The sequence below is a fragment of the Marmota monax genome, unplaced genomic scaffold, assembly GCF_021218885.2.
Source record: "Marmota monax isolate L192 unplaced genomic scaffold, Marmota_monax_Labrador192_F-V1.1 WCK01_AAM20220418_F8-fsc00156, whole genome shotgun sequence".
Lineage (NCBI taxonomy): Eukaryota > Metazoa > Chordata > Mammalia > Rodentia > Sciuridae > Marmota > Marmota monax.
Genome location: NW_026694013.1, coordinates 3,230,137 through 3,254,072, shown reverse-complemented (window position 1 = coordinate 3,254,072; position 23,936 = coordinate 3,230,137). Strand labels below are relative to the sequence as shown.

The 23,936-nt window shown below is 37.6% G+C and overlaps 1 protein-coding gene across 1 annotated transcript in view; it reads right to left on the bottom strand.

The window, feature by feature from the left end:
• Myh15 (myosin heavy chain 15) overlaps positions 1-23,936 on the bottom strand; it is a 161,136-nt gene that overhangs the window by 23,969 nt on the left and 113,231 nt on the right. Inside the window, 7 exon segments of the mRNA XM_058585464.1 lie at positions 2,248-2,328; positions 2,331-2,599; positions 7,649-7,777; positions 7,779-7,823; positions 12,210-12,217; positions 12,554-12,658; positions 22,158-22,167. Coding sequence (XP_058441447.1) covers positions 2,248-2,328; positions 2,331-2,599; positions 7,649-7,777; positions 7,779-7,823; positions 12,210-12,217; positions 12,554-12,658; positions 22,158-22,167 — 647 coding nt within the window.

Genomic DNA, 23,936 nt, shown 5'->3' with positions numbered 1-23,936 from the left:
GAGAGGGCTCAGCCTCAGACCCATGATAACAAGCACATCCGAATACTCCTAGAGGCCTGCTGGGACCATGTTCATGTAATCCTTTGGAAACTTGATAGTAGAGCCACCATTAATTCACAGGGGATCTGTGTTACAATTAGAAAAAGGCATCCCTTTGTCTACATATTCTTTTGCCATCTGCCAGGAAACTGTCAGCAAATGGGAAGGATGGTGCTTCTTAGAGTCAGGGACATTGGACAGCCTGTGCACTCTGCAGGGTGGTTCTGCTTGTTAGAGCCATTTCAGAGTCTACCTGGAAGTACACCCAGACACAGACCTGGAATCCCTACACTTCCAGTGGAAGTGCTTAGCTGTCAACACAGTGTAAGCCACCACTTAACACTAGAACAAGACCTTAAAGCATCAGGTGGTCACTGTCTGCCAGCAGCCAACGCATGGCCTCAGATAGGCTAGATGAACACAAGGGGCTCAGGAAAGACAGTGACTTCAACTCAAGCACTTGAAAGTTTTGGCTATCTTAGTATGAACACAGCCTGTGACAGAGGCTTCCAGAAGTCACAAAACCTCTGCCACCTTATACCGGCCTAGTATAGTGTAGGTCTTGTATCTCTGGAAATTACCTCACACTGAGGAGTAGAGAGAGCCCAGGAGTTTACCTGTTCTAGTTCTGAGATCTGGAACTGGTGAAATGTGTAATTTTTTCCCCCTGTACTGAGGACTGAATACAGATCCTTGTGTATGCCAGCAGAGTGTTCTATTACTGGGATATACGCTTACCTTTTTAAAATTTTATTTGGAGACGGAATCTCACTACGTTGTTCAGGTTGTCCTTGAACTTGTGATCCTTCTGCTTCAGCCTCCTGAGCAGTTGGGAGTATAGGTGTGCCCGAGTAAGATATGACAAAAGTTTTAAGAAGTACAGAACAATGCATTAGATGAGAATTTTCATGTAAATTATACTCCCTTTTCACATATGTCCTATCCAAAGAACGGTTCCTCAGAGAAAACTCAGAGCAGCTTTTCTCAATTCTGACTGCACCTTAGAATCACTTGAAGAGCTTTTCAGAAAAGCCCAAACTCCAAGGCTCACTCTAGACCACATGTGGTCCTCAGATCAGCTGGTATAGGCCTCACCTAGGAATTTATTAGATATGCAAATTCACAGGCCCCATTTCAAACCTATTGAATCAAACTTTGGGGTTGTGCCCAGCCATCTGTGTTACAACAAACCCTCCAGGTTTGGATGTAGCTGAAGTTTTCTATCCAGTATTTGAGCACCCCTCAAAGCCCAGTCAGTGATCATGGACTGTGGAAGTCAAGACAGAAAGCAGTAGTAACAAACTTGCCTTCAGGGCACCTTGGGGTTATCATGCGATTGATTGGTGGTGGGGTAAATTGGCTGCATGTTACAATTTTTAAATTCATTTCTTTAACTCGGCTATTTCATTTCTATGAATCCCTTCTGCTGAAATATTTATGTGTATACAATATATAATATAGAATTATTTATAATTATGAAAACTTAGACCTAAAGTAAATAGGTTAAATACATGTTGGTCAACCCTATTATGAAACACTATCTAGCTTTTTAAAGCATGTGGCAGCTTTCCATTCGTAGGCATGTAATGAACTACAAGGTACATGGAAGGGAGCATAGCTGTGTCCACCCTGGAGCCCAGCTGCTCAAGTCAAAGATCTGCTACTTATCCACTGTGAAGCCACCCAAACCATTTAACCTTACTTATGTGACTCAATATAATATCCATTTCACGCATGAAACTAACATCAAGGCTCTTATGAGACTTAAACAATGAATAGCTGTATGAAAAACAGTACCTAGAATATAGCATGGGCTATACAAATATTTGTTAAATTATAAAATATACTGAATAAAAGGTATGGAACAATTTTTAATCTGGTTGAAAGAGACATATGAATATATACATGGAAAATCTATGTAAGGCTATGGATATCAAGAAGTTCTTCAGAGTGGTTTCCTTACTGAGTAGATCTGGAGCTAAAGGCATAAAACTAGTTTTACTTTTACAATTAATTTCATGCAAATAAGATGTATAGAAAAAAATTGCCACAATGAAGCCCTAAACCTTAAAAAATTAGAACATGAATGGGAACATGGATAGGCCAAGGCCCTCCACCCACAGAAGACAGCCTTGCTCTGTAGCCAAGGCTCTTCCCAAGCTCCTGGCTCCTGGCTCTTGCTTGGGTTGGAAGCCCAGCTGAGAGGACCTTGCAGGTTCTTGTTCTCCCTCCTCCGTGTCTCCTGGTCCTCACTGCTCTCTTCATAAGTGTGCTTGAGCTCGAGGACCCTGTGCTGAGAGCTCAGGCCTCCTTCTGAGAGGCAGCCAGTAATGCTTGGGACTCCTCATGCTTCTGCTTCCCCCAGTCAGCAAGGGCCTCCTCAGACTGCTGCTGCTTCTGGTCCAGTGCAGCTGCTACAGAGCAGACCTTCCCAAGCTCAGACAGGGCATCCCCCAGCTCAAGATGCAGTTGGTGCCAGGCCCTTTCCACAGAGGCATTCTTGGCGTTGGCCACCTGCATGGCTTCAGCAGCCTCCTGTAAGCTAATTGCCAGCTTCTTCCTGAGAGGGGCAGGCCCACAGGACATCATGTGAGATGTGAGACATCAACTGTCACAGAGCTCATCAAGTCTGTCCAGGGCTCAGGTACCAAATAGGATGGCCTCAGAGGTTGGCTTAATAGAATGAAATAAAAGCAGCTCCTTCTACCTAAAGAACCCAGTTGTCGGCTGGCCACTGTCCTCTGCCTCCTGTGACTGCATGGATTTTATTTCCCCTTTCTTTGAAGCCTAGACTTGGAACTCAGAATCTCTTTGAATTCCTATAAATATTTACTTGCCCTAAAACTTTAATAAATAATACATAATTTATTGACAATTTCGTAAGAAATGGGGGAAATAAGATTGTTCTGAACCCCTTACCAATAGTAAGCTATGTGAAAATCCTCAGGCACACTTAGTCTCTAAAGAACTCCTTGGCTGTGTTGCTTCCAAGGAACACTCACGCTCTCCTGCTCATTCCCTCACCCTCTCATCATTTGGCTCCTAAACGTGACACATTTTTCTCTTCTCTCTTAATGTCTTCTACGTATCAGCTCCTGTGCTGAGATTTCTATTCATCCTAGATCCACCCATCATGACGTCCACTTAACAGGTCCCAGTGCTCTTATGGGACCCTTTAGTCATTCCAGCATCCTCTGTGACAGAGTGGTTTATTAAAGTGCTTCCTCCATCACCCCCATAACACAGCACTCAATAATTCTTAATGAATGAAATGTGTTCTCTTGCTTATGTCTCCTGCAGGGTTGCTGGCTGTCCCATTCTTACTCTCTCATTACACTTCTTAGATGAAAGGAACAGTATATGCCAAAGCTTTCCTTCTCCACTGTTATTAAACTGAAAAAGGTCCCCATAAATCAACATGCACCACACAACTAGTCCCATTAGTCAGAGCTCTCCAGAGGAGTGAAAACAGTAGAATGTACATATAAGAGGGGTTTATTAGACTGGCTTACACAATCAGAGGCTTACAGTTGCACAGTAGTTGTCTGCAGGCTGGATAGCCGAAGAAGCCAGTAGCTGCTCAGCCCAAGAAGCTGGAAATCTCAGAACAAAAGGGAACAGTGATGTAATCCCAGCCTAACACTGAACACCTGGATGCCCCAGGAGAGTGGCTGGTGCAAGTCCATGTACAAAGGTTGAAGAATCTATCATCTGATATCCAGAGATGATGGCAGCAAACAACAGCTAGCAAGCAAACAAAACAACACTTCAACTGAAGAAGTTTCTAGCATATAGTGGGAGCTGCCCTTTCCTTCTGTGTTTTGTTCCATCTAGTCCCCCAGTCCACTGGACCAACATTGGACCACACATTCGGTGTGGGTCTTTCTCATTTCTCTGACCAACAAGGTTCTGGAAACCACGCACAGAAACAAACCCAAAGTGTTTGTGTGCTTTACCAGTGTTCTAGTCATCGCTCATTCCTACCAAGTTAAGAACCAAAATTAAACATCACAGAGCTCAATAGAGCAGTGTGGTAATAAAGCTCACCCCCCCCCCCCATCTTTTTTGGGTGGAATCCTACAAAACCAGTCTCTGCTCAGCATTCAAGAAGGCTCTGTGCTCAAGCAACAACTCTTTGCTCACTGGATTTCTGACCATGTCACTTCACTTTCTGTTTATTCTTCCTAAGAGGATATCCTGATACTTTATCCAACCTAAAACAGGAGTCTTATAAAATAATTACATTCATTGTGACTACTTTAGAAATACTTGATTAGTACCCAGAAAACAGGAGTGTACTTTGGGTGATCCACAATGCTGAGGGACTCAGGACATGAGATTTTCAATGGTAAAACTGGGGAATTCCAGGGCAAATAAAAAAAAAAAAAAACAGGTCACCCTTATATTACTGATAATTTTATATTATATTTAATAAAAGCTACCTATTTAGCTGTTTAACTTGCTAACCATGAGCACCTACTTAGTTGCTTAGCATAGGTAAATAAATGTGAGAGTAAGAAACCAAATTCTTATTCTTGAAGAATATTGAACTCCAATTTTTTTTTTAAAAGGCAAAATAGTAATTGGGCTTAGGTGAGCTTGATTCTGCTAATCTAACTCATGTGAACCCCATCCTGAAAGCAAATCAGGCAGATCTTCAAATTTCCAAACTGAAAAACATAGGATCCTAAATATATTTGTAGTTGCCTACCTCTAGGGGATTTAGATATATTTAGGGATATATTTGGCATTCAAATAATTGTTAAATCAAAAGGATCTTCAAATATTACCATGTTGCCTATTCTTTTCCTTTAGTTGTCACATCCTACAAAACTAGTTCAAACAAAGTCATGTGGTCATAAAGCAGTCTATATTCTTTCCTTCTTTTCTACCCACCTAGTTTGGCAACTATTAATTGCTGTGACTATAAGAAAAAGAAAAACTTACATGGGAGAAAAGTTTATTTTAGGTTCACAGTTTCAGAAGTCCAATCCATGTCTGGCTGAGTGCATTGTTCTGGGCCTGAGGTGAGACAGAACATAATGGAGGAGGGTGTGGCAGAAAAAGGTTGCTCAGCTCATGACATTCAGGAAGCAGAAAGTCATAGAATGCAGGAGGAACCAAGGACAAGATATAGTCCAAGGACATGGCCCCTGTCAGCCACACCCACCTGCTTATCATTACAAACCAGTAATCCATTCAAATCATTAATCCTTCAAATGGATTATTCCATTGAGGAGGTTAAAACTCTCATAACCCAATCTTTTCACCTCTGAACATTGCCACATTGCCTAATATATGAGATTTTGAGGGGGCACACTTAGCTGCTCAGGCACTAAGAGGCTACTGCAGCCAGGGTTCAAAAAGGCCCAGCTACTACTTAAGCTGGTAGCAGATCTTGGCATCTTCCATGTGGTGCTGTTTCTGCAGGAATGCAGGATGCTGAAGTTAAGAGCTCATGAAGGATTCCACTGAGATTTCAAAGGAAGGCATGGTATTTTAGGCAAAGAGTAGCAGAGTCAGAATTCCTGTGGGTAACCCGAGAGGGTGATGCATGAAGTTGTGACAATGAAACCAACACTGCAATGGAGACTTGAAGAAGTAAGAAATATGAGGACTGTGGACCACCTGCCAAAAATATCTGCAGTCTGTGGACAGAGTCAGGTCAGGAGAGAGGCCATGTGGGTTGCAACCAACAAGGCCATAGGAGTAGGGCTGCCCAAGCCCTTTTGGGCCCACATCTCCCTACCACATGCCTTCAATGCTGAACATGGAGTTAATGAACTTAATATTTGCCCTGCCTAATTTTTTGTCTTGGTTTGGCCCCCCTCCCTTTTTATGCTCCCATTTACTCTGTTTTGGAATGGGAATGTCTTCCCTTTGCCATTGTATACTATATGTGTAGATTAGTAAGTTTTCTCTAGAGGAACAGAACCAAGAGAATATTTATATGTATGATTATAAAAAGGGGAATTTATTAGATTGGCTTCATCACCAGAAGCTGGATTATCCCACATACCTCTGGCTGCACACCAAAGAACCAGAGGAACCAATAATTGCTCAGTCCAAGAAGCTGTAGCCTCAGATAAAAGGGCCAATGATGCAGCCCAAGTCCAAGACTAAAGGCCCAGGAACTCCTTGGAGAATCAATGTTCAGAGTCCAGACCAAAAGAGAGAAGGAGCTGGAGTCCAATACTCTCAGATAACGGCAGCAACAATCAACACACCCACTAAGAATAGAGCTTACATCTGCCTCAGATTCCTCCTGCTTGGGCTTTTTGTTCCAACTGAGACTCAAATCTATTGGACTGTGATGCTCATATTCAGATTAGATGGGGGTCTCTTCTCAGTTTGCTGCCCCACATGCTAATTATCTATGGATGTGTCTTTTGTGGACACATCCCGAAGTATTAATCCTAGAAACTCATAATCCAATCAAATTGACAATCCAGATTAACCATCACACATTAAAGAAACCATTAAACAGGATGACAGGAACTTCAACTTGAAATCTTCAATTATTAGAAGAAAAAACACTTACTTTAGAAGCAAATGACAGATTTGATGTAAGGAAGCATTACAGTTCAAAGCCCCATTTTTCTGGGGTCCAGAGTTTTTGTAAAACACCTACCACAGGTATTTTTAGTATCTGTCATTTCAAAACCCTTTTTAAGTTACTGCAGATACAGAGATGGATCACTTGGTACTCCTTCTGGGACAGAACACAGCAGTTGTTCCACAACTACACAGTAATGAGGCTCAACGATTTAGGTGAAGACCGCAAAAAAACATCATTTCTGGTTGAAGTTAAAAAGAAATGTATTGATCTGCACTGGATTTCTGCCAAGTTACCAGGCCAGGGACACATCCTTTTCAGTAAACCCTTAATGATTATAAGCTGAGGTTAGTTTGATGCTTTCTCTCAAATATACAGTCTCTCAACCACTAAGCAAATATTTTCAGTACTGTACCCTGGTACTGGGTCTTCATTTAGCTAGTCTCCAAATTTCTATAGCTCCTGAGAGAAACTTTTAAAACCTCTTCATGGAATTGGCTATGAAATTGATATTCTAACCTTAGGTGTAGCCTGGGGATGACTTCTTTTCAAAGCAAACTCTGTCCCATAAAGCAGGCTGATAGATGCTAATATGTTTCTAAATATCTCTGTCCATTTTCACAGAGCTGCACTTGTTAGTCTATAAGTTATACACCAGAGACACAACTATGATGAATGAATATGTATATTTATATACACACATACTCAATTATTCAGGTGTTCCAAATAAAATGTAGTATTTTAAGTGATATCCCAGTTTTCAGACCATAGTTTGAAGATATATCTTCAATAAAGATTTCACTTGTACCCCTATAAAGGGGCTTCTTTCTTCTCCTGGACTTCTTTATAGTCTCTTCCATTTTAACAATACTTTTTAGCCTCCTAGAGTATGTGCTTCTTGCCACTAGTGATGATTTTGCTCTGGTCTTGGGCTTGCTCATGCATGCTGCAAAGATTTGCTAAATACACCATGAGATCTTGAAGACACAGTCATTATTCTCAGACTCCTATGTGTGATCAGCCCCAAGTGAAGGATAATCCTGCACTACTCACCTAGCATCCTCCAACTCTTCAGTTCTCTGGATGACATCACGTTCATAATTCTTTCTCCACTGCACCACTTTAGTATTGCCTTTGGGTAGGGTCCAGTGAAGCTCAGCCTTGACCTCTGGTTCTTCCTCACATAAGGTCATAGTCATGCCTAGTTGACAGCAAATGGGCCAGGGAACTATTTAGAAGGGACACATGTTTTAAAAATGGCACACCATCATTAACAAGGAAATTCTTGGAGGTGACATAAATTTTTTTAAAGATAAAGTTAATAACAACCTGCCACAATTCAAGCAGAACTTCAACCTCACAAGATAATATCAGGGGTGAAATTTGGGACAAGAAGAGAAAGGATAGGGAGTAACTAATTTTCCATTAAGACAGGAAGGAGTTCCATTTAGGGAAATGGCAATCCAAGTATGTGGGCTTCAGTGATGGACAGGCTTGGAGTCCTAGAAGTAGTGGAGAACAAAAAGATAGCAAGGAGAAGTTCATTATTATTTAGGCACTAAGATTTGTTTTAACTGATATGTGAGACTCAGATCCTGTTTGAATCACAAGGAACCACTGTGTTTCAGACTAGCCTTTTTATTCAGTGGATTAGGAAACATCTTTAATCTCACCTGTAAACCTCTGAAAACTTCACCTCTCATCACTTTAAAATCATGCTCTCCAACAAGGCTTTCTGTAGTAATCAAAATATTCTATGTGTACATTGTCTAAGATGATAATGAATAGCCACATGTAGCTGTTGAACACTGAGACTGTGCCCAGAACATGAGTTGTCAAAACTGAGTCTTTAATTTCATTTTGATTAATATATGTTTAAATTTAGATAACTATCTGTATAGTATAGTAGTAGCTCCTGCTGAGTTTAATGAAAATTTCTGTCATTAAATTGTGGTCTAGCCAACCAATCAGCATTATTCCTGGGAGGTGACCTCATATAGTAGGAATAACAGAGACTTGACCAATCTTCATGGGTCCATTTCGCAAATTAAAAGCAGAATCATCTTAGGCAACTGCAGCTCTGAGCACAAAGCTTATTTAATGGCACCCTCAGCCAGACAGGCATCCTTGGGCAGTGAATGAGGAGGCTTGATACAAGTTGAGTCTGAGCAGGACACAGGATTTGGAATCAGGTAAACTTGGATTAAAATTATCTCTCTTCTTCTTTAACATGTATTTTTGAGTACCCATTTTAGGCATTAGTATTATAGAAGTAAAGGAGATAAAGACAAAGTCTTTGCCTTAAGGAACCAAAAAAAGAATAAGGGAATACACAAAAGTCATCATGTAAACTTATTAATAGACATTCTAGTAGTTCTAAAAAACCCAACATGATATATAATATTTGTCTTCTCATCCTTCCTCAAAGAACTCTGGGGAGGGAACAGCAATGGAAATAGCAGTTAAAACAATTCTAAGGTATGAATTATAAAGGCTTATTTAAGAGGCAGACAGAAAGCCAGGGGAACTGGAGGAGATTAATGAAGGAAGCAGATGTGTGAGGTAAGTTCACAAGAGGAGACTGGAGCTCAATCAAGGTGGCTTTGTAGACCAATAGGAAGCCCCTGTGAAGGCAGCCAGAAAGATTTTCTAAAATGTAAATCAAGACATCTCACTATGCAAATTCCTTCACATTGCATCTCTAGCTCTGTGACCTTCATCAAGTTATCTTCTTACAGCCGTTGTTTCTTCATGTATAATGAATTCTACCTGCTTAATAAAACTGATACAAAACATAAGATAACATGATAGAAGTATCTAGAAAAGCGTCTGATGTAAAAACAGTGGTAGTAATTTAAAAACTTAGAGGCCCAGAATGGCTCCTAATTACCTGCAGACAGGGCCAGGGCCAGGGCCCAGGCCCCCACAGACCTGCAGCCTCACCTGGAGCCTAGGCCTAGCCCACCTACATCTTGGGACATAGCCTTCCCCACACAGTAGCCTCCATCTAGGGAGAACAGACAATGCCTGGAGACAGCTTAATGTCCAAATAGGCAGCCCAAAGACATTGTAAGGCCCACTCTTTCAGCCCTATCTCTGTAAGACATTGCATATATCTTGGGGCACCTCCACTATTATCTTGAGTTACCTAAGCTATTGCTGCCACCATCTTTAGTTGCAGTAGCATACACTGAAAGACACCAGCAGGGTCTTGAAGCCCAACATCAAGGTGAGGGACAGACAATCTACATGGGTACTACAAGAATATAGGGAAGAAACTGTCATATCTCAGATCCACACTGCAAGAAAGGAAGACACATAGACAACATGAAAAAACAAGGGAAGAAAGTGCCCCAAACGAACCAAGATACTACAATAATGAATCCATGGACAGAGCAATTGATGAAATGTCAGAGAAGGAGTTCAGAATTTACATAATTAAAATGATCTGCAAAATAAAAAGAATGCCCTAAGTGATCAAATACAGGCAAAAATTGATCTCTCCAACAAAGAGATAAGAGAACAAATACAGGTAACCATTGATCACACCAACAAAGAGATAAGGGAACAAATACAGGCAACCATTGATCACACCAACAAAGAGATAAAGGAGTAAATACAGGTAGCAAAAGATTACTTCAATATATAAAGATTCTGAAAAAAATCATAAATTCTTGAAAATAAGTAAAAAATAAACCAAATTAAAAAACTCAATAGAAAGCATCACCAACAGACTAGGTCACTTGGAAGACAGATCATTACACAATGAAGACAAAATGTACAATTTTGAAAATAAAGTTGACCACTCAGTGAGGATGATAAGAAACTATGAACAGAACATCCAAGAATTATGGGATAGCATCAAAAGACAAAATGTAAGATTTATTGGGATAGAGGAAGACATGGAGATTCAAAGGAAAGAAATGGAACCATCATTTGAAACAAGTTAACCCACTCTTCGTTCTGTACCCAAAGGACTTAAAATCAGCATACTATAATACTGCAGCCACATCAATGTTTATAGCAGCTCAATTCATAATAGCTAAACTGTGGAACCAACCTAGATGCCACTCAATAGATGAATGTATAAATAAACTGTAGTATATATACACAATGGAATCTTACTCAGTATTAAAAGAGAATAAAATTATGACATTTGCAGGTAAATGGATGGGGTTGAAGAATAGCATGCTAAGCAAAGTAAGCCAATCCCCCCAAAACCAAAGGCTGAATTTTTTCTCTGATAAGTGGATGCTGATCCATAATGGGGTAGGAGGAGGAAAGAGAAGGATGGTGGAACTTTAATTGGGCAAAAGGAAGGGGGAATAGGGCAGGAAAAATGATAGAATGAGATGAACATCATTACCCTAGGTACATGTATGACTGCACATATGGTGCGATGCTACAAGGTGTACAACCAGAGAAATGAAAAATTGTGCTGAAATTGTGTACAGTTAATCAAAATGTATTCTGCTGTCATATATACCTAATTAAAATAAATAAAAAACTTATATGTGATATAGAAATGAAGTAGAATGAGAGAACAATATTGTACAATAATTGTTATGGTTTGTATGTAGAATGTCCTCCATAAAGTCCATGTGCTAGAAGCTTGGTCATCCATGCATCAAGGTTCTGAAGTGGGGTTTTTAGGTAATGATGGATTATGAGAGCTTTGACCTCATCAGTGAATCAATCCATTTGATGAATTAATAATTTGAATGAACTATGAGGTGATATGCCTAGCATGTTTTCACAAACTTGTTTGCCCTTTGCTTTTCTTCCTTAAAGGAATGCCTGTTCTGATTCTTTGCCAATTTCTTAACTGTAGGCAAGTGGGTGTGGCTGGAGAAAGTAGTCTTTGGAAGCATGCCCTTTGGGGCTATATCTTGTCCCTAGCTTCTTTGTCAATCTCTTTGCTTCCCCAGCTGCTATGGGCTGAGCAGCTTTCCTCTACTATGTTCTACCTCCATGATATTTCTACCTTGGAGCCCACTAATCATGGACTGAACTTCTAAAACCATAAGCCAAAATAAATTTTTCCTCTTCCATGTTGCTTGTTAGCTATTTTGATCACAGGGGTGAAACAAATAAAGCTCCCGAGAGGGCATCTCAGAGCTTGTAAGACCACAGCCATCTCAGGCTCAGTGAAGTTAGAGTGAAAATTTTCTTGAGAAGAGACCAGTGGGAATCCTTCTTGCACAAGCGGGCCGTGTGTGTGTGTGTGTGTGTGTGTGTGTGTGTGTGTGCGCGCGCCTTTTAGTCAGATCATGTATAAGTGAGGTACTGTGGGTCATAGTAAAAAGATACTTGAACATAAACTAATAATTAGCCTGAAACACCTGAACTTAAAAAATTCATCTTTCATCTTTTCACTCTGCTTTCACCCTAAAGAGTAATTTTCCTTTGGGTCCCTGCTAACATTATTTATTCCATAGGAAAAAAATGACTACTTTCTACAACTCAAAGTAAAATAATATTTAGGTAACTCATCTCCACTTTTTTCCATTCTACTTTTCTGTGTAATTATGTGCTTTTCAGTGAGCAGAATCAAATTCATAGAGACTTACTGACATTCTGTTCAGTTAACAATGCAAAATGGAAGCATATACACTGCTTACTCTAAATTTGGTAAACTATAGAAGTGATTTTGATCACTTCCTAGTACTTACAAGGTCCAATATGTTTTTTTTTTTTTTCCCCATTACATCTATAGCACTTTCTCTTCATCTTTCTTTGGGGGGTGGAGTATGTAAGAACCCAGAGGTGCTCTACCACTGAGCTGTATCCCCAGCCATTTTTAATATTTTATTTAGAGACAGGGTCTTGCTAAGTTGCTGATGCTGGCTTTGAACCCTTGATCCCCCTGCCTCAGCCTTCTGAGCTGCTAGGATTACAAGTGTTTGAACAAAATTTCTTAAAAACACAATTAATGTTAGGAAATAATAAGTATGTTACCCTGATCTCCTACTCTAGCTGCCCTCTCAGTTCTTTAATTTACTGAGTAAAAGTGCTCTTTTCCCTGGTAAATTGGCTTATGAGAGCCCCCTTTTCTTCCAGTCTCTTTAGGAACACAATACAGAAAGATTTCACAAAATAATAAGAGATTGTCACCTCTAATTGGCTTATTGATTTTTAAGGACACTCAAAATGACTACTACCCACAGTTGTTTGATATTTAGGAAGACTCTAAGCATTCTATTATCATCAAAACCATGGCAATAAATCTGCTAAGGACACACGAGAACCCTAAAAACAGAACTGACGTCTTACTAGTATGAGTCAATAACAGATAATAGCTACTATTATTGAAAATCTTTCTATGCTCTAGGTACTTTATGCATGTTATCTAGGTTAATTCTCACAACTTCTTGGTAATGAAAGTATTATATTATTCATTTTGTAAAGGAAGAAACAGGGAAACTCACTTAAACATGAGACAAATATCATAGATTCAAATGAAGTTCTTACCATAAGAATATCACTATCTCTTTCTTCTGTCATACTCCCTTATTTATTATATGTGGCTCTCCCAATTTATGGATATATAATTTTTAAGGTAATTTTATTTTTGCTTCATTTGTAAATTAAGCTAATGTATTAATCAGCTTTCTGTTACTATGAAAAGTACCTGAGATAATCAACTTATGCAGGGAAAATATTTATTTTGGTTTACAATTTTAGAGAATTCAGCCCATCATTAGTTGCTTTTAGGGAGGCAGCGAATCATGGTGGGATCATGTGGCACAGCAAAATTGCTTATTTCATGGCTGGAAAGTGAAAGAGAAGAGGAGAAAGGTACTAAGATCTGACAATCCCCTAAACGGGCGTGGCCCCAAGGACCTCAAGACCTCCCAATAGCTTATACTTAATGTTTTTATCACATCCCAATGGTGTCAAGGTGGGGACCAATCTTTTAACCCATGGGCCTATGGGAGACATTTCAGATTCAACCTACGATAGAGAATGGTGGAATAAAGAATTGATATTGAAAACTGATGTGAATGTATTTTGTAGATTGAATTGCTAAATGAATAAGAGTCATTTAATGGTAACAAATGTGACCATGAGAGGGGGAAATTCTAATACATTCTAGCTCTTTGCTTGATTTATTTTATTATCACAGGGTAGAAATACAATGATTATTAGGAATGGTATTAAAAGCTGAGGCAAAACATGTAAAAACTAATTATTCTTATAGTATGATGAATACAACAATAAAAGGTCCCTGTTTTTGTTTTTGTACTTCCCCCTTGCTACTATCAAGTTCTAAAGCTCTCATCATTAAAGGAAGGATCAAGTTCTAAAGCTCTATCAAGTTCTAAAGCTCTCAACATTAAAGCAGCAGTTGTTATGGTTTGTATGTGAAGCATCCTCCAAAAGCTCACAAGTAAGACAATGTAAGAAAGTTTAGAAAAGAAATGATTAGGTTGTGAGAGCATTAACCCAATCAATGAATTAATCCTCTGATGTGATTAAGTGATCGTATCTGGAAGAGGTGAGCACTGGGGACGTGGCTTTGTGGGAAATATTTGTATCTGGAGAGTAGATTCTTTCTCTGCTCTCTGATCACCATGTGAACTGCTTCCCTCCTCCATACTCTTCCATCATGAGGTTCAGCCTCACCTTAAGCCCCAAGGAATGGACCTGGCTGTCTATGGATTGAGACCTCAGAAACCATAGCCTCCAAATAAACTTTTTCTCCTTTAAAATTGTTCAGATTGGGTCCTATAGTCATAGCAGTGGAAAAAGCTGACTAAAATAGCAGTTCCCAGACCTTTTGATATTTCTTTATCTGCTTAAACATTATTGAAGACCTCAAAGAGATTATTTCATAATACTACATAATATATTAAAATGATAGCAGAGAAACTTAAAACAGCAATTTGAACAGCTATTCACATACCAAACTACTTTCACAAGAGTTATATAGGCCTAGTGAAAGACCAAAGTTCCTGGTTTTAGTATAATCATTAAAAAAAAAAAAGAAGCATTGAAAAAGACAGGAAGGAGTTATTTATGTCATCTTTCCCTGAACTCCAAGCAGTTTAGAGAGAGATGTCTCCTACATGAGGAAAGAAGATGGAATTAGGTCCAGGCCTTAGGCTTATTACAAGGATTTAAGGAACTCAAAAACTTAATAGTGTCACTGTTTGCTGATTTTAAATCCTTTGGGTATAAACTGAGGAGTGGGATAGCTGGGTCAAATGGTGGTTCCATTCCAAGTTTACTGAGGAATATCTATACCACTTTTCATAATGGTTGCACTAATTTGCAGTCCCACCAGAAATGTATAAGAGTACCTTTTTCCCCACATTCTCACCAACATTTATTGTTGTTTGTATTCTTGATGATTGCCATTATAACTGGAGTGAGACAAAATCTTAGAGTAGTTTTGATTTGCATTTCTCTAATTGCTAGAGATGTTGAACATTTTTTCATGTTTGTTGATCAATTGCATTTCTTCTTCCGTGAAGTGTCTGTTCAGTTCCTTAGCCCATTTATTGATGAATTATTTGTTTTTTTAGTGTTCAGTTTTTTGAATTCTTTATATATCCTGGAGATTAATGCTCTGAGGTGTGTGTGGTAAAGATTTTCTTCCATTCTGTAGGCTCTCTGTTCAAGTTCTTAATTGTTTTCTTTGCTGAGAAGAAGCTTTTTAGTTTGAATGCATCCCATTTATTAATTTTTGATTTTACTTTTTGTGCTTTAGGAGTCTTATTAAGGAAGTCAGATCCTAGGATGACATGGTAAAGATTTGGGCCTACAATGATACAGCCACATGAATTTTTACAGCTGCTCAACTCACAATAGCTAAACTATGGAATCAACCTATGTGTCCTTCAATAGATGAAAGGATAAAGAAAATGTGGTATATATACACAAGGGAATATTACTCAGCCTTAAAGCAGAATGAAATTGTGGCATTTGTCAATAAATGGATGGAGTTGGAGAATATCATGCTAAGCAAAATAATCCAATCCTTAAAAGAAAAAGTCAAATGTTTTCTCAGATATGTGGATGCTAATTCATAGTAAGTGGGAAGGGGCTAAGGAAGAATAGAGTTATTTTGGATTAGGTAGAAGGGAATGAAGGGAGGGGAGGGGTATTCGAGTAGGAAGGACAGTAGAATGAATCTGACATTATTACCCTATGTACATATATGACTATACGACTGGTATAATTCTACATCATGTACAACCAGAAGAGGGATAAAATACTCCATTTATGCATGATGTGTCAAAATGCATTCTACTGTCATGTATTACTATTTAGAACAAATTTAAAAAGACATAAAAATAAATATGATCATGAACAGAATAAGCTGTAGCATAAGATAAATAAAATATACACTAAAACTGTTTTCATCTCTTAAACAAGCTTCAGAATCAGTAGTATTGACAGCTAAAAGAAATGAGAAAAAATAATAATTATTCATGCCCTTTTTTTTACTTTGTGGTGTGTGTGTGTGTGTGTGTGTGTGTATGTGTGTAAAATTCATTGACAGAGATACAGGAGAAAAGTCAATATTATAAAAACTGATACCTGTTGAGTGATAAAAAAAACTCAATAGCAAAATATCAAATATCCTGGTTAAAAAATTGGGCAATAAACCTAAAGATTTCTCAAAAGAGGATATACAAATGGCAATGGGTTTGTGAAAAAACGTTCAACATCATTACCAGAAAAATGTAAATCAAAACTATGACGTGTCACCTTACCCTAGTAAAAATGATTATTATCAAAAAGACTTAAAGTTAACAAGTGCTGGTGAGGATGCAAAAAAAGAAAATCACGTATTTACTGGGGAAAATGTAAATTAGTCCAACAATTATGGAAAATAGTATGGGGGCTCCTCAAAAAATTAGAAATAGAACTATCATAATGATCCAGGCATTCTACAATTGGTATCTAGCCAAAGAAAATGAAATCAGTATGTTGAAGAGACATTTGCATTCACACATTTATTGCAGCACTCTTATGTGGAAAATAAAAAAGTTTATCTAGTAAAAGTTGAGAGTACAGGACTGGAGTTGGGGATGTAACTCAATGGTAGAACGCTTGTCCATCAGGGTGAAGCCATGGGTTTCATCCCTAGTACAAAAAACCAAAACACAACAAAAAAAGCACCTAAAAAACCCCCCAGAAATCATAAGTTGAGAGTAGAATGTTAGTTACCAGAGGCTGCAGCGAGTGGGGAGGAAGAAGACATGGGGATAGTTTGTTCAATGGGTACTAAATTATAGTTAGATAGGAGTAAGAGGTACATAAAATGACTATAGATAACAATAATGTACTATATATTTCAAAAACTTAGAAGAAAGGATTTTGAGTATTTTCATAAAGAAATGAAAAATATTTGAGTAGATATGTTACACAACACATACATATATTAAAATAGCACATGGTATCCAAATAAATGTGTGCAATTTTTGTTTTTATAATTAAAAGTAAATTTAATTTCAAATTAAAAACAAGCAAATAAAAGTTAAATTTTATTTTCCCCTGTATAAATTATATATTTTATATTATTAAAATAGGAAATAAAAATCAAAACAACAATGAAAAAATAAATGCATAATAAATTTCTCAAGAATTTTCAAATTGTTTCAATGACTATAGGAAACAAGGACTATTCATTCTCTTTAAATACAAATTTTATATAAATATACTTAGAATGAATTCTCAGGTAGAGAATGCTTATTTGAGAGCATTTATTTTCACAACCTGCTTTGGTTATTAAAATGTTTTCACATTTAGTCCTTGATAATGCCTGTGTTCATGTAGAAATTGAAGGTCTGAATGATACTTTTAAATTTCTAAAATTTCTGAGTCTAGCTAACATAGAACTAAATTCATGGCACACTTTCCCACCTTAAACAAACAGAAAATTAAAACTTACTGACAACATAATTTTTGAAGACTTGGAAGTACTGGCAGAGAAATATCCAAATTTTACCTACCTCAATCTGAGTGGAAACAAAATCAAAATCTCAGTGCACTGGAACTTTTTAAATTTTTAACATTTGAAAGGTCTTGAGTTTCTTAACTGTCAGAGAAGATTACAGAGAAAATATGTGTGCATTGCAGCAGCAAATCATACACTTAAATGGATTTGATCAGGAAAATAATGAAGCACCACACTCTAAAAAGGAGAATCAAAAGGAGAAATCAGGAAGATGATGATGATGACTATGCTGAAGATAGAGAAGAGGAGGAAGAAGATGAAGAAGAATATTTTGGGGTGAAGAAGAGGAAACAAAATGGTGAAGATGGAGAGGAAGAAAATCATTAGATCTTCTTACAACACTCTGAGCTCAGATTCCCTGATGTTCCTGGGTGTGCAACAGAGCAATCACTTCTTTATTTCTTCATGAACAATAGTTACCCCTACAGAATATAATGTGTAACTTTTTTTTTTTTTTTTTTTTTTTTTTACAGGAAAAGTGTGATTTTTCTATTTTTTGTTTGATCATTCCAAATAAGACTCACTACTCTATTAATGATTCTGTTGTATACAGAGAAAAATTTTCATGAAACCCCACTATGAAATTTCCCATTTACTTAGAATTTTAATTTTTCTAAATCAAGCTCACTATAATAGTCATTTTTAGCCCATATTTAAAATTTGTTCACTTTTACATAAGTGTTGTTTGGTGCACTTCATTTCTTGGTTCTAAAGTTATTTAAAAATTAACTGAAATTACAGTCAACTGAGATACAAAATGATGATAGTTAGAGATCTTTAATGTAAAGACAATGACTTTTGTTCTGGCTGGGGGTACTTGGGTGCTTATTTGTCATGTGAGTAACTTGCAAAGTAGAAGAAGAACAGTAAAAATTCTGTTCAGAAATACAGAGCCTGTATTTTATGATGACTGATAAGATCCTCTTTCCTGTTTTGTTCCCCTCCATTTATCCTAAAAGAATGTTGGGAAACTTCTGGACACCCAGGAAAATCTTTAGTGTAATGTCTCAACCACCTTTTCAGACCTGCCTGGTTTTAAACAAGCAAAGTGGAGGAAACTGAGTATCTTCTGAGGTATGAATATTGTTACTAATACAATTCTATTTAACAAGCTCTGATTCCTGTAAATCTTTTTTGGTTGAAAACAGTAAGACTTGTGGGATGAAGAAAGAAAATCAGTAGAAGAGGCTTTTGAAGTTCCTCAAAATTCAGAACAATTACCTGTTGATAATTAGCAGATGTTCAAGTTTTTAAGATGGCTTGCCCAATGATTTGGATACCAGTTCTTTAAAATATTTATAATTGTTCTCAGTACATGCTTCTTATAGTCATAAAATATGACCTGATATAGAATTTAATTAGAGCTAGGTAGTTAGAAAAATATTTGAAACTAAATCAATATTAAAATTAAGATTTATTTTCAAAGTGGATGTCCATTAGAAATATAAAAATATTTGGTATTAGCTTGTTTTCTTATATAGCTACTAAATGAAATATAATGAGCAGACAATAACATTTCCATTTTTGTTATGGAGGCTCCATTTTCTAGGCAACTGCTTTTTAAATCTAGACTATCTAAAATCTGTTCCCCTTGTTTTAAATATTTGTAAGTTTTATAAAAGTTAGTGTCAGCAGATTAATTGAAATTATGCTTCTATACTGGGACACATTTAAACTACAGAGTATAGTAAGAACTGCTGCTGCTTTTTAGTTTAAAATTTATGACTTGACATTTTAAAGTAAAAATTATGAAGTTACTTGTGGAGAAACAGAAATGTTGTAAAACTGACTGAAATAAAATGCTTGGGATAAATTTAGTGGTGGGATTGGAATCACCAAAAGAATAACATTTCTCTCCTAATTTTAACAACTGAAGTGCCCTGCTTTAGGTTCTAAGAGTTCTCATTGCATATTCTGCCCGATATAAAAGTACTTATTTTTAAAATGTAATCTATATATTGGCTTTCTTATCATCTATGCAATCCAAATTAGAGTTCTTTACCTTGCAAACAATACTTAGAGCCTCCAGATAACTTTTAAGACTTATTTAGATGTGTGGATGGCATTTTTATACAAATAAGTAAAGGAGGGTTTTATATATCATAGTTCTTGATCCCGTTTTAATGCCTTTTGTGTGGCAGTATGTGTACAGGATGTTAAGTTAGTCAAAAAGCAATCCTTAAAAACTTTGATGTGAATACTTTCAAGCAACTGTGTTCTGAAAAAGGAATGACAGTGTTAAAAAAAACATTTCTACAGTATTCTTTTCTAAAAAAATTATTATTTTAAAATAATACAAAACATGCTAACATATTAATATAAACAAAAAATAGGAAAAATTGTTATTTCCAAAACCCAGCAAACATTTTTGTTTTGACATTGTTTTATATGTATATTATACACACACATACATATATATGTATGTATGTGTGTGTGTATGTGTGTGTATGTGTGTGTGTATATATATATATATATATATATATGTGTGTGTGTGTGTGTGTATATATATATATATATATATAATTCCCTGGTTTAAGACAGCAAGAGTCTCATATTTGCTTTTATATTATATCTACTATAATATATTGTTTTGTTTGATGTATATAAAGAAAATCAACCTCCTACAGTACCTAGTTACAAAAGGGAAATATATTTTCATAGTCTCTATATGTGATTGTGACCATCATTTGACACAACACCAGAAACCAATAAATGAAAGCTTCTCTTTTGTAAAAAAAAAAAAAAACATTTTTAATTGTAGATGGACACAATGCCTTTATTTCATTTATTTTTATGTAGTGCTAAGGATTGAACCCAGTGCATCATATATGTGAGGCAAGCATTCCACTACTGAGCTACAACGCCAGCCCGAAAGTCTCTTAAAGGTTAATTTCAATATGTAATCCAACTCTATCAGTGAACATTTTTACTCTGTTACATTAAAACCTATTGGTTACTAAATAAAATATAAAAAATGGCTAGAGATGGGGCTCAGTGATAAAGCACCTTTGGGTAACTGAATGGTAATGCATCAGGGTTCCCATGACCCTCTTCTTGGGTTTAATTAATCTTCTAGAGCAGCTCACAGAAATCAGGAAAACACATTACTTACATTTGGGATTATAAAGGGTATTACCAAAGATACAGATGAAAAGCCAGAGGGAAGATATGCATAGGGCAAGGTTTGTGGGAAGGAACAGAGTTCTCATGCCCTCTCCTGGAGGGCTGCCATTTAGGAACATATTTAGCAATGAGGATATTCTGGAACCTAGTCCTTTTAGGTTATATAGAAGCCACATTGTGTAGGCACGGTTGACTTAATTGGCCATTGGTAATCAACTCAACCATTTAGTACTTCTCTCCTCCTCAGGGTTTTGGGGTGGGAATAAAAGTTTCAACCCTCTTATCATGCCTTGGTCTATTTAGTGACCACCACAACCCCCAAACTCTTTCTCCTAGCCCCCTAATTAGCATAGAAAAGACATTATTAACACTCTGGAGATTTTAAGGGATTTAAGGTCTACTGTCAGGAAACAAATACTAAACACACACACACACACACCTCTTTATCCTTGAATTTACTTTCTGAGATGAGAGTTTAGTTACCCAAGGTCAACTCTGGTTAGCACTATGTGGAATATTCTAGAAATAAACAATTCATGTTTCCCATGGTGCACCATTCTGAGTACAGTGACGGAATTTCTCACTGTACCACTCTGTCTCACCAGTGACACAAATCATCTCTTTGTTCACCATATGTACCATGTATGTGCCACCTGCCTGTTAGTCATTAAGTAGGAAAAAAACACAACATAATATACATAGGGATATGTATGGTGTGAGATGTCTACTAGGGGTCTTAGAATGAATTCCCCACAGATAAAAAGGGTCTACAGTATCTCTTTTCGTAAATCACAATATCATGTACAGTATCCTAAAAAAAAATCATATTGGTTAACATCACCACTGATCTCATCAAAGAAGTCTTTAAGAACTCAAGCTCATGACATCATACTCATGCTTTCTGAAATCTACTTCTCATCTAAAAGTTCCCATGTTATTATTGGCAACAAACACTGTCAGTTGTTTTTCTCAAAGTGACAGGCTTACTTTGTTCCTTTTTGAGAAAATATGTGCCAAATATGTAAGCCTGAATAAGCACAGTTTGTCAATTGTTCTTTCAAGTTAAAGTAATATTCCCTGAATAAAACCACTAGCTCAGCTCACACTAAAGCACACATCTTACTTCAATATGAAATAGAAGTTCTTAATGCAGACTTGTTTTGTCACACAGAATATTAAAAAGACATATACTCTGAGTTGAAATGTAATACAATTAATTTGTACTGCTTCATTAAGGCCATTTTTTTAAACTTCGAGTACATATTAATGAATACATTAATTAATAGTGCAGTATGGTGTTACAGGCTGGATTTGTAATAAGGCTAGAGAAGATTTAATTGTCAATGCTTTTGCACTAGCAATATAGTGGCAAAAGAATTTAAAAAGCAAATAGCATCTAAGTGCTAAGATGAAATAACATTAACCTCATAGACCCCACCAAAGATACTGAGGACCCTGGGGATACCAAACTTTAAAGAATCTTTGAGTGAAACATCATATTTAAAAGGATTCTGAAGAAATCTATTGGGATGTTGAGACCAACAAATCATTTATATTACAGAACAAGCACATATTTAACATGGCTTAATCAATCATATGTGCTACTGGTATCCTTTAGAAGCAGGGTATAAGAGAAAAGGCCCAGTGGCCTGCGGCGGGACAGAGCTTCCAATCACTCCTGCAAGGTAGGCGGGCCTGCAACCCACCGGCAGAAGAGGAGCAGCGGCCTGCTGAGAGGCAGAGCCGCCCCCTCCCCCCGCGCCTGCAAGGTAGACGGAACTGTGACCACCATCAGAACAGGCCAGACCTGCAACCGACACACAGAACAGGCCCAGCGGCCTGAGGAAGGGTAGAGCTGCCCCGCCCCCCGCGCCTGCAAGGTAGGCGAACCTGTGACCCACTGGCAGAACAGCCCCAGAGGCCTGCAGAAGGGCAGTGCCGCTGCCTGCGCCTGCAAAGTAGGCAGAACTGCGACCACCGACAGAACAAGCCTAGCGGCCCGCAGAGGGACAGAGCCGCCGCCCGCGCCTGCAAGGTAGGCGGACCTGCTACCGACTGGCAGAGCAGGCCCAGTGGCCTGCCGGCGTGGTAGGCACATTGCCCCAATTGGAGGAGGGGCAGAGCCGCCGCCCGTGCCTGCGAGGGAGACTTTGCAACTATACAAGACCAATATAAATATATAGGGGGAAAATTCAATAGCACAACAGTCTCACCAAGTAGAAAGTAACGCGAACAGTATGAAGAGACAAGGAAAGAAAGGACCACAAGCAATGCAGGTCAACTCAATGTTAGAAGAGGTAATAGCTGCAGCAGATGGAATGTCAGATAAAGAATTCAGGATATACATGCTTCAGATGATCTGGAGTCTCAAGGAAGACATCAGACAGCAAAATCAGACAATGAAAGATCACTTCAACAATGAATTACATAAACAAATCCAAGAAGCAAAAGATCAACTATACAGGGAGATAGAGGTTATAAAAAACAAACAAACAGAAATCCTAGAAATGCAGGAAGCAATAAACCAACTTAAAAACTCAATTGAGAATACTACCAGCAGAGTAGAACACTTAGAAGATAGAACATCAGACAATGAAGATAAAGTATTTCAACTTGAAAAGAACATAGACAGCTCAGCAAGACTGTTAAGAAACCATGAGCAGAACATCCAAGAAATATGGGATAACATCAAGAGACCAAATTTAAGAGTCATTGGGATACAGGAAGGGACAGAGTTTCAAACCAAAGGAATGAGCAATCTATTCAATGAAATAATACGAGAAAACTTCCCAGACTTGAAGAATGAGACAGAATCCCAAATCCTAGAAGCCTACAGGACGCCGAATGTGCAAAATCATAAGAGACCCACACCTAGACACATTATAATGAAGATGCCCAACATACAGAATAAGGAGAGAATTTTAAAAGCTACAAGAGAAAGGAAGCAGATCACATTTAGGGGTAAGCCAATCAGGATAACAGCTGATCTTTCAACACAGACTCTGAAAGCTAGAAGATCCTGGAATAACATATTTCAAACACTGAAAGAAAATGGGTTCCAACCAAGAATTGTGTTTCCAGCGAAATTAAGCTTCAGGATGGAAGATGAAATTAAAACCTTCCACGATAAACAAAAGTTAAAAGAATTTGCAGCTAGAAAACCATCTCTTCTAAACATCCTTGGCAAAACATTACAGGAAGAGGAAATGGAAAATAACAATGAAAACCAACAGTGGGAGGTAGGACAGT